General features: G+C 38.8%; 2 protein-coding genes across 2 annotated transcripts; one reads left to right on the top strand and one right to left on the bottom strand.

Moving 5' to 3' along the window:
• Window positions 1–2,170: 2,170 nt before the first annotated feature.
• Window positions 2,171–2,788, bottom strand: LOC141595537 (uncharacterized). Its single transcript, XM_074415502.1, has one exon. It carries the CDS (start codon window positions 2,786–2,788, stop codon window positions 2,171–2,173), a length of 618 nt encoding a protein of 205 aa, XP_074271603.1.
• Window positions 2,789–11,506: 8,718 nt separating this feature from the next.
• LOC141595538 (uncharacterized) lies at window positions 11,507–11,857 on the top strand. Its single transcript, XM_074415504.1, has one exon. It carries the CDS (start codon window positions 11,507–11,509, stop codon window positions 11,855–11,857), a length of 351 nt encoding a protein of 116 aa, XP_074271605.1.
• Window positions 11,858–12,341: the final 484 nt, after the last annotated feature.

Raw genomic sequence — 12,341 nt, forward strand, 5'->3', positions numbered from 1 at the left:
TCTCTATGATTTTATTCATTCATTTTTACATAGAATTTCTAGTGTAAGAAATTGCTATCATTCTCTCTACTATTTGTGAAAATCCTAGAGAAATAAAACTCACTAATCTCTTCTCCTCTTAACCAAAAATAGAGGACAACAAATTAATAAGTTGTGTCAAAATTTTAAGTAAGACTAATCCTAATACTAGATCATATTATTTTAGTCTTTAAGTGGTTTCCTTGGGTATATGCTTTTGGGAGAGATTCTAAACTTGAATCTTGTTCATCCATTATTGGAAAGCTCAAGAACGAACAAGAAGGAGATCTTGTTAGTGCCCATTAAACCGAAGTTATTTAGTAAGGAAACGATTTCTTCACTTATCTATTTTTGTTTGTATGCATAATATTTGTATTTAATTTTATGACTAAATTAATTGTAACATATATGAATATGTAAAGTAATGAGATATACATTTCTAACAAACATGTGTCTCAATAAAAGCCCCACAATCTACCCTATTATCCAGCAAGAATTGATGAGATTCTTGCTGCTTTAAGGGGTCATTTAGACCCCTAATGTTCCATGAGGAGAGGATCATGGGATGCATCAGCTTCCCCTGGATCCAACTCAAAATCCTCGTCTACTTCATCCTCTAAACCTGTGACATCCCCAAACTATAGTTCAACAGTAACCAGATCAGAGGAAACATGCTCAATACGACCTTCCTCTTGAAGCAGAGTAAACCTGTTAGACAGCTTTGTAGCCATAGTCTTCTAAACTATAGGCTGCCTAGGTGTCTCAGAGGGTTGAGGAGTCTTTTTAGCTTCTGAAAGTTTAGGAGCAGCAGGCTGCTTGTGCCTATAAAAAGCTCTAGGTTTAGGTTGTCCAGTAGGCTTACACCTATCCTATGTGTGACCAATCTTCTTACAAGCAGCGCAGAAATGGGGCACCTATTCATAAGAAACAGCCTGCAACAAAGGACCTTTGTAGGGAGAGTTATTCTTAATGGCTTTAGGAATCTCATTAGATAGGTCAACATCAACTAAAATCCTAGCACATGCCAATTTGCTCTTGTTAGTAGTATGTTCATCAGCACAGATGGGGTTTCCAATTGCACTAGCAACCTTGCTTAAGCCTGCTTTAGACTAAAAGCAAGGGTCAAGGTTTGGGAACAACACCTACACAGGAACATGTGTGACATTCAGTTCATCAATGATAGTAGGACTCCAAGGTTTAAACACCAAAGGGAATCCATTGACATTCCAAGTATCAGACCTAATTTTGTTCATGTCCTCAGGACTCGCAAAATAAAAATAATACCATCCTTTCGCAAAGTACATAATTTTCGGGGTAGTTATGTGAGTCCAGTACATAGAAACCAAACTTTCAATCTGAACAAGCATTGATTGTTTGCCTAAAACAGTACCTGCTAACGTAGTCTGCCAGTATTCGATCTCTTTCACAATATCCTCCTCTTCAATAGTAACAGACGAGTCAACCACTGGAACATAAGAGAGATTCGTACCTTTCGAAGAGTTCTTAAGGACTTGAGAGTAGGTTTTAGAAGAAGATACCCCAGGAGCGTCCTTCTTCGTTCCCGACCCCGACGGTACATCAGAACCCTTGTCTTTTCCATTCAATTCAGCTGTTGCAGGAGCAACAATGTCCTCCTCAATCACAGTAGGAATATCCTCAGAAACAGGTGGATTTGGAGGGTCCACAACCAGCGGCGGCCGGCCCCTGGCCATGGTTGCGAAAGCTTGGTCACAATCGCAATTTTGAGAGAGTTTAGGAGAGAGAAAGTAGTGAGAGGGCAATTTTGAGAGAATTATTATTATTATTATTATTATTATTATTATTATTATTATTATTATTATTATTATTATTATTATTATTATTACTATTATTACTATTACTATTATTACTACTACTACTACTACTACTACTACTACTACTACTACTACTACTATTATTATTATTATTATTATTTTTTATTTATTTTTATTTTTATTTTTTGCAGAAAATTATGGATCTATATTTCAAAAATATTCAGAATATACAAGATCCCTTCTAATATTTCCTAAAAAGGAGACCAGGGTAGCCTCCTAAGATGAAAACAAAAAGAGAAACAGCCTACACAAAAAACCTAAGAAAGCCCAAAACCGTATAGACGTAAATGTACAGCTTTCTAAATTTTGACACTCAGATTATCAACATAGGATTCGACCCCCTTAAAAATCCTAGCATTTCTCTCGTTCCAAAGGTAGTAAATAGTAGCCATGAAACAAATCCTCTGCCTGCAAGTACTACGCCTGGAAGCAAAATCTTGAGCAATAGTGAACAAAGAAACAGATCGAAAAGACAAACCCAACCAAATACCCATATTGTTCAGAAGGTGCCTGGAAAATGAGCAGTGAAAGAAGATATGATGGGCATCCTCACTGCAAGCCTCACAAAGAGCACACCTATTGACTAAAGATAGACCTCTTCTCACCAGATTATCAATGGTAGGGAGAGCATTATGCATAACCATCATCCCAGCAAAGGAGTGCTTAGGATGACAGCCTTTGCTATTAACCAAATTATGCCAACTAACCTGAGGACTGCAAGATCTGACAGAATCATACATTAAGCGTGTATTATACTTAAGGTTAGTAGAGCAACCCTCAAGCAACTGAATAGCTTGAGCAGGTGATCCAGCTATTTCAAGCACAAGATTCTTCATTTTAACCACGTTGTTCCAGTACCATGATTGAGAAATATTGGTGGTGGCCAACCAGAAATCATGGCCCTTAAGAACATACATATTATTATTATTATTATTATTATTATTATTATTATTATTATTATTATTATTATTATTATTATTATTATTATTATTATTATTATTATTATTATTATTATTATTATTATTATTATTATTATTATTATTATTATCATCATCATATATTACTAGTCTTACTATAACTAGAATTACCACACATCTCTCTTACTAATTTAATTATTAGGATAATTAATATAATTATTATTACTTTCCCATATTATTATTTCCATATTATTTATTATTATTTCCATATTATTTATTAAGAAAAGACTAAACAATTGTGTGTATTTTGTTATAGATTGTTATTTATCTTCGCAATGTATTCGTCGGTAGTTAGGTGAAGTTGTTGAGTTTAAATAAAGTTAGTTCGAGTATACTGTATGTTGTGGTTTTGTTATTTAGAACTAAATCAAAGATTTTGTTATTCATTTAATCATTACTTGGAGTTGTGTTTGAAATAATAGTTGACTTGTGTTACGATGTGTGCTCTTGATTTTGTGGCATGTCAACAAGGATTTGGTTGTTCCTATTGTTTGTTAATTCGAACTTCGGGGCGAAGTTTATTTTTAGGGGGAACGAATGTAATACTACGAGTGTTTTAAGTTATTATTGTGATGCCTTGTGATAAGATTGGCATGACTGATAATCGTAATATGCATAATTGTGTTGGATCATGCTTAGTTATGAGAATGTCTATGAATGTTATGGCAGTAGTTGTGAGCGAACTTCGGGACGAAGTTCATTTTAAGGGGGGAAGACTGTAATACCCCGTGTTTCGATAGTAATTTATGAGAATAATTTAATATAATTATTATTACTTTCCCATATTATTATTTAATTAACGTCTTATTTGTAATTGTTATTAGAAATGCCTTTAATATATAAAATTACATAAATTATTCTCATAAATTACTATCGAAACACGGGGTATTACAGTCTTCCCCCCTTAAAATGAACTTCGTCCCGAAGTTCGCTCACAACTACTGCCATAACATTCATAGACATTCTCATAACTAAGCATCATCCAACACAATTATGCATATTACGATTATCAGTCATGCCAATCTTATCACAAGGCATCACAATAATAACTTAAAACACTCGTAGTATTACATTCGTTCCCCCTAAAAATAAACTTCGCCCCGAAGTTCGAATTAACAAACAATAGGAACAACCAAATCCTTGTTGACATGCCACAAAATCAAGAGCACACATCGTAACACAAGTCAACTATTATTTCAAACACAACTCCAAGTAATGATTAAATGAATAACAAAATCTTTGATTTAGTTCGAAATAGCAAAACAACAACATACAGTATACTCGAACTAACTTTATTTAAACTCAACTACTTCACCTAACTACGGATGAATACATTGCCAAGATAAATAACAATCTGTAACAAATTACACACAATTGTTTAGTCTTTTCTTAATAATGATATCTAACATAAACATGGATCCAACTAATATAAATATTTAGGCTTAGAGAAACACATTCCGCATATCACTAGACATAGTAATCTACTTCATACAATTCACAATATCAAAATATTAAGAAACAAAAACTATCATTTGTTCAAAACTAAGGAAAATATATTACGACTTCTAAAAATCACAAATAACTAATAACACAATTAATTCTTAAGAGTTTAAACTTTTTTAGAAAATACAGAGAGTTAGTAAATTACGAGAAAAAGAATCAAGCCAAAAACTCATAAGGACAATTTATAATGCATTTTATAATTTATTTGGTCAAAACAGAAATTTCACAGCATCTTGTCAGAAACTTAGGTCAATTTATAAAAATCACCATAAATTGTCAAAATATTAAATAGCAACGTGACTTATCAATTTCGAAACTTACATGAGTCTATTAAACATTAGAGTTGGAATTATAACAAATCATTATGTAGTTTTTAAATGACAAATTGTACAAAAACATGGCGCGAAAACACAACTGTACAGGGAGACTCACTACTACAAATCCAGGCAACTACAACGCCCCTTTAACAACGCTTATTCACGAAAATCACCATAAGACGTTGTAGAATGGATGGCGCGAATTTTACTAAACTTAATTACAACGGTTATGTGTTGATAACTGTTGTTATAGGTTTTAACAACGGGTAAAACTTAAACAACCGTTGTTAACATAAAACTAATAACAACGGTTTACTCTGTAATACATTATAACCGTTGTTAATAATTTGGAGCAAAGTTAGTGAAAAGTAATTACAACGGTTATATAAAAACACGTTGTTAATACTTTTTAACAACGGTTTTATAAGTAACCGTTGTTAATATATTCTCTAATGACAACGGGTTTTTTGTGTAAAAACCGTTGTCAATACTTTCCATAATATAAACCACACAAACACAGATCAGCTACAGCCACAAACACAAATAAACCAAACACAAATACAAACATACAGAAACACAAACACAAACACAAACACATACTTTCTCATCGTGTCTTTCTCTCTTTCTCATCGTCGCTTTATCATCTCCGTCACTGTTGTTGTCATCGTCTCTTACTTTCTCTAATTATCAGGTAAATATGCATGGTTTAATTTAGGTACGTTTTGTCATCTCAGTCATTATTTTCTTTCTCTAACCTTGTTTCATTTGCATGTGTTTTTATCGATCATTGTGTTCTTTCTCTAAGTATTATTCGTTTAATTAGTTTTGACACTGTTGTTTTTCTGCGTTTATTAGCTTGTAAAACAAATTAAATAAAATAAAACAAAGAAGAAGATGATAGAGAGGAATGCATAATAAACTTAATTAATTAATATATATATGTATAAATACATAAAAAAACGAATTGTATTGTTAAAAATGCAATTCTTAGATATGCATAGAGAGTCTTATTCTCTTCTATGATATCCATCCTCTCCTCCTTTGCTATTTGGAGGTTTCGTTCAGCAGTTGCTATATCGTCATATAACTGCAACAACTGCTGCTCTGTCAAGTTATTTTTTTTGGCGTCCTTCAGTGCAAGTCGAGCGTCCACAAGGTAGCTCATGAACCTGTCCTCTATGTCCAGCAACCGGCGGATGAAACTCTTATTGTACTCGGTCATAGCGCATGTCTTACGGATGGTATCATTCATTGTTGATGAAGTTTGGAGTTTGTTTGAAAGATTTAGGGTTTGGAGTTTGTTTTAGCAGTTTAGGGTTTGGAGAGAGTGAGATAATATATGGAATGGTTATTGAGATAATGCATGAATTTATACTAAGTAATGTGTCGTTTGAGTTGTTTTTTAATTAATATATGTTTAGGAAGTTGTGCCATCATATCTTCTTCAAATCTTATAACCCTTCTCATTCCATATATTATGTCCTTTCATATGGCAGTAATAATGCATGGATCGGTAATGGTAATACATGCATCTAGTAATATAAAAATTAATTTTTTTTAAAAAAAAAAATCACAACAACGGTTATTTAAGAAAAAACTGTTGTCTTTAGTTATAACAACGGTTTTTTCTACTGTAACCGTTGTTATAACTTTCCCACCAAAAATTAGTCACTGTTTCCACAATGATTTTTTCTACTATAAACCGTTGTTAATCGTTTTAACAACGGGATTCTTAGAAAAACCAACCATTGTTAAAACCTTTAACAACGGACGCTTTAACAACGTCTATTTTTTTATATAACAACGGTTTTTAACCGTTCTTATAGCCTGTATCTGGAGTAGTGATTCCGACCACTGTCCACTAAAATATTTATTTCTCCTAAACCGTATATTATTTGAACATGTGACTAGTGGCATATGAAAGCAAACTCACAAATATATTACTCATAACATTTTCGTACAAGGATTTCAAACAGGTAGTAAATGGCAGCCAAAACAATCAAGGGTAAAATTTCGAGAATTCAACCAAAATCGCATTCTTCACAATTTCACGCAATTCCTTTAACACTTCAAATATTAGTCATACTCACACCTCCCACATACATGCCAACATACTTTTCCCATATCAACATGCTTATAACAATACTTAAAAGAAATCATGTCACACCCCTCCTCCATAAAACAAGGTTACGCCCCCGTAACCGCAATCATCAATCTAATCAATAACAAACAAGGCAACCAAAACTCCTATGACAAAATAAACAATATTCATTTTGAAATTACCCCACACTGTAATATCTCTCAGGGTTCCCGGTTTAAAACTGGAAGGGCCAAGGTACAAATTTAGCGCGCGCTTTCCTAACGGTACTAAGAGGGGCTCCTAATAGTTTCTACCCGGGGTTCATTTTATTTAGACACAACCTAAGTGCATTTTTATTCATTGGTTAGGCCTGAGGATCGTTTTGCTTTGATACCACTCTGTAACACCCCCATTTATTCAGGAGCCTTTAGCTAGACATTCCCAAATAAATATGACTGTTACCATCTCAGTTTCCCGAGGTAGGGAATAACAAAGTACAACAAACCAATGTACTTTAAATTAAAACTTTAGTGAATACATGTTTATTACAAATTAACCAACTAAAACTTAATATAAAACATTACAACTCGCAGCGGAAATAAATAAAGTGATATAATTATTCTATGTGATCTAGACAGCAACTATGGTCCAAGTCGAGCTCACGTCCCAATGCTCCCAAGTTAGCTAATCTTTAGTACCTATCAAAACCGCTCCCCGTAAAACCGTGCACTGCAGGTGTTCACGAATACACTGTCAACCACGAGGTTGAGTAGGATAATTACACAACATTAAAATACAAACTTAACCGATGTAAACACGTGGAATAAATACCACCACCATTTCTCCATCATATTCACCCTAGTCATCCCGGTCTGTGACTGAGGCTCCACCACACCGTCGTCCCGCCAACTCCTGGCCCGTGGATAAACACAAATGTTGTCCCAGTCCGAGACTGAGGATATCTCATAACTCATTGTCGTCCCGGTCCGAGACTGAGGATCATCTCATAACAATCTCATATCTCGCAATATAAACACAAATGTCGTCTCAGTCCAAGACTGGGGATAACCGATAAAATATTACGCCAATACGAATAATCCAATCCAAAAAACAATAATAATTTACGCATCCATTTAATCCCGCAAAAGAAAACGAGTTGAGTAGTTATCCTACCTCGAAAGTAAGCACTCCAATTATGCAATCCAATTAGTAGAAATCCAATATAAGCTTCTCAACAATACCGTACCCTAATCATAAGTAATTATTTAAAATTACTAACTAATCATCACCAATTGATTTGATTATTATATTACTTAAATTATTATTACCCTTTCATTATATATATTAAATCTTGATTACTTATAAACCCGAGTCAACTCAACTTAGAACTCGACATATATGTATTAACTAATTAATTAATTAATTAGTTATCTCGACTCAACGAAGCCTATTCAAATATTGGTTAAACCCCGTTACAAAAACACACAACACTACGCATATACACGGTTTAGAACCCGTGACTAACCACCCCCATAAACACCCTCCAGCCCGACACCACAGGCCACCACGACCACCACCCAGTCAGCCTACCACCTCCCTACACCACGGCCCATCCAACCATCCCGTAACCACCCATCAAACCACCCCCGACAGCCCAGAAACGTATGCCCTAACCCCCTTCTCCACTTGCCATTAACAACCAACCACCACCCTCCACTGTGTATAAAACACACCACCACGGCCACTACAACCACTTGTTATGGATAAAAATGTCATTTATTACCCGTGACATGGCAGAATATCATTGGCGAGAAAAAGTGACAAGGGATGCCAACGTGGCGCGCGACAATTGGAAGAAGAAGGGGGAGAGGGATTGCTGAGGTGGCATATTGTGGACCATGGGATGTAAAGTAAAACAAACACAAGTTGTCTAAGATAAAAGCCCATGCGTGAGAAAGAATAAAAGACCCAGTCAACTAACAAACTCCTACTTTGTAGCATGTTGACCTGTTATTCCGCAACAGAAGCAGAAGCAGCTTTCAAACCCTAGGTATTGACTTCAGCAGCTATAAAAACAAGAGCAAAGCAACGTACAAGGGACATTGAAGTATCATCAAGCAACAACTCCACCCAAAAACAAATCACTAGCAATTGACGAGAATTATCCAGCAATATTATACTTGTATTTCCTTACTTGTTTCATAAAATCTCGATTATAGTGCAATAATTGGCGGGATTCCGACTCCCCCCGCGGTTGTTCCCACACCGGGTTTTCCGCGTCACCAAAAATCCTCCGTGTCCTTCTCTCCGTTTGTCTTTATTTCGTCGTTCCTTTCGTTCGTATTTTAAACAAACTTGGCATCAAGAATAATCATTATCACTCACATAATTAATTCATAATCGGTAAATTTTTACCAAAACAGTTTGGCGCCCACCGTGGGGCATAGTGATCATTTTCTATAGCCAAGCCTCGCAAAACCGAACCATCCATCGCAATGTCTGGAACCAGCCAGAATCCTTCCAGCCCCGGCAGAGTATGTCACCCTATCCTCCGCAGCAGCCTCACTTCGCATCTGCAGGATCGATCGGTGCATCCCCAAGTCCGGCCCGATGATCCTCGCTAGTGTGTCGACCGAGCCATGCCCCACCTCAAAAACCACCGCAGATTCCCAAGGCGGCGAGTGCATCCAAATCGATCCAAATCCAAATAGGAAAGCACCCAAAGAGAGGAGTCGAAGCGGCATCCGAAGTCCGACCCGGGAAGGCTCAGTGCGAGAGTTCCCGGCGGAGGATCTCCAGCACTCGATCCGATGCAGGTGATGATTCAGGGGATAGACATTCTGCGTCGGGCCGTTGAGGATCTGAGGAAAGACAACCAGAATATGATGGCTCAAATCGTGACAAGATCAATCCAAACCAAAGATCGCACCGCAGGCTCCAATCGAACCAAGCGGTGGAGGATCGGGTCGATCAATCCCGTCAGAACTAATTACCAGGCTGGATCTTGCAGGGGTAGCACCCAGCGAACCAATCGAGCCAAGAGGATTGGGATGTTTGTCATTCGATAATCCACCCAGTCTACAGCAGACAACAGGTAACGCCTTGTTTAGCACCCCTTCTGGATCTGACCATCCATCCTTTTCAGGTACCCACACACACCAGACACCAGGATGGCAATCTGGATCTGTTCCCAATGCAGCAATTCCATCCTGCAACCAGTTCACCAGTGGAGCCTGGATCGGAGAATTACAGCAGACACCAGGATGGCAGCCTGGATCCATAGTCAATGCAACACCAGTGACCAGTCATCCAGCAACAGGCCAGCTATCAGGAGCACCCTGGCTAGGAGGTACACCGGCTGGTTCTCTTCTGCCTGTTTCTAACCCTCTTGTAGGAGCAAGTAACTCGCTGGAGCAGCAATACCAGGAGCTGAGAGAGCTAATGTACAGGATACCAGGCGTAGCCCGCCCGCTGGAGAAAGCAGCCAAAGATAGCTACGCAGACTCACCTTTCGTGGATGACATAGCTCTAATCGGTGTTCCTAAAGGATGTGTGCCGCCAGCTATGACACTCTATGATGGGACCTCAGATCCACTTGACCATATCAACCACTACAAGCAGAAAATGATGGTGATAACCGCAACTGGATCTCTAAAGGAAGTTTGCATGTGCAAGGGTTTCGGATCAACACTGTCAAGAGCAGCCCTGCAGTGGTTCGTAGGCTTACCAAACAAAAGCATATCCAGCTTCGCCGACCTAGTCAATGCCTTCAACCAGCAGTTCGCCAGCAGCAGAAAGCCAGAGAAGCAGACCAGTGACCTCTATCGGCTGGTGCAAGGATTTGAGGAATCCACCCGTGATTACTTGAACCGGTTCAACAAAGAGAAGGTGTCAATTCCGAGGTGTGATATAGCAACCGCTATACAAGCCTTCCGCCGAGGGCTGCACCAGGATTCACAATTATACAAGGAGTTAACCATGCACCCATGCACTACCTTTGAGGAGGTGCAATCGAAAGCAATCGCTGTCATGAGGCTGGAAGAAGACGCTGCACCCGTAAGAGGCACTTATGACTCAGACCCGATCCGAGAAAGGCTCCCGTAGAAAAGAAAAGCGAAAGATCCAAACCCTACAACAGGAACGTGAATAAAGTTTCTGGAAGCTCAGAAGGAAAGTCAGAAGCAGATCTGCCTCCGAAAGTAAGTGAGTATGGTTTCACTACCAATCTTGCAGGACTATTCGAGCCTTGAAGGAGGCGGACGCAGAGTCGATGGCCAAAACATCCGAAGGAAACCCCGGCAGAGAGACACAGGCAAAAGTGTGAGTTCCACGGCAGCAACACTCACAACACCGATGAATGCCACTCCCTCGGAAAAAGAAGTCAAATTCCACTATGACCAGGGAAACCTGGATCACCTCCTACCCGAAACACGACAAGAGTAAATTCACGGACCGAGGTTCGCCTCTCCTCCTCCTCATTATTCTAGAACCGTGAATGTCATTACGGTGGATCGGAGTTGTGTGGGCCGACCTACTCGGCAGCTAAGAGGCACGCAACCGTGGCTAAGGGAGACAGACTGAGAGAGCTCCCCGCAGGGTTAACCACCGAGAATCCGCCATCACCACCTTCGACGAAACAGAGATCTGGGATCTACTCTGAACAAAGACCACGACGCCCTAATCATCACGCTTCCCATAGGAAATTGCAAAGTAAAAAAGATCCTAGTGGACACCGGAAGCTCCGTCAACTTGATCATGATGGAAACACTCAAAGGAATGGGATTCACCGAAAAAGATCTAGCAAAGAAGGCAGTTCCATTGGTTGGTTTCAGCGGCGAAACAAAGCACTCCATAGGAGAAATCATCATCCCGACCTACGCCGGAGGTGTAAACAAACAGGTAAGGTATTTGGTTATTGATGGGCCCTCTACTTACAATGTAATCCTTGGCAGGCCCTGGATCCACGAGATGAAAGCAATTCCCTCAACGTACCACCAATGCCTGAAGTTTCCAACACCTTGGGGAGTGCAAGAAATACGTGGGGACCAGGAAGAAGCTAGGGATTGCTACAAGGTGGCTCAGAAGCCAACAACAGGTTCGCCCGCATAGCAATTACAGAGCCAGCGCATCCAGGATGAGTACATTGAACCTCAGCAGGCAGAACTAGACGAAGTCATCCTGGACTCGCTGCATCCAAAGCGAACGGTTCTCATTGGATCCGAATGTAGAGGTAAGATTCGTGAAGAACTCGTTCGGTTGTTGAGAACTAACATGGATTGCTTTGCTTGGTCACATGATGACATGATAGGGATAGACCCAAACGTGATAACTCACAAACTAAGTGTGGACCCAAGCTATAAACCCGTGCAGCAGAAAAGAAGAAAGTTTGCATCTGAAAGAAACCAGGTCATAAATCAAGAAGTAGATAACCTGCTTGCTGCGGGAAAGATCCGTGAAGTAAAATACCCAGAGTGGTTGTCTAATGTGGTAGTGGTCCCAAAGAAGAATGGCAAGTGGAGGGTCTGCGTCGATTTCACGGACTTGAACAAAGCTTGCCCAAAGGATCCATTCCCTCTACCACACATAGACGCCA

The sequence above is a fragment of the Silene latifolia genome, chromosome 8, assembly GCF_048544455.1.
Source record: "Silene latifolia isolate original U9 population chromosome 8, ASM4854445v1, whole genome shotgun sequence".
Classification (NCBI taxonomy): Eukaryota; Viridiplantae; Streptophyta; class Magnoliopsida; order Caryophyllales; family Caryophyllaceae; genus Silene; species Silene latifolia.

Excerpts from the sequence above, each read along its gene's own strand:
- LOC141595537 (XM_074415502.1), bottom strand. The coding sequence starts at position 2,788 with ATGTATGTTCTTAAGGGCCATGATTTCTGGTTGGCCACCACCAATATT.
- LOC141595538 (XM_074415504.1), top strand. The coding sequence starts at position 11,507 with ATGGAAACACTCAAAGGAATGGGATTCACCGAAAAAGATCTAGCAAAG.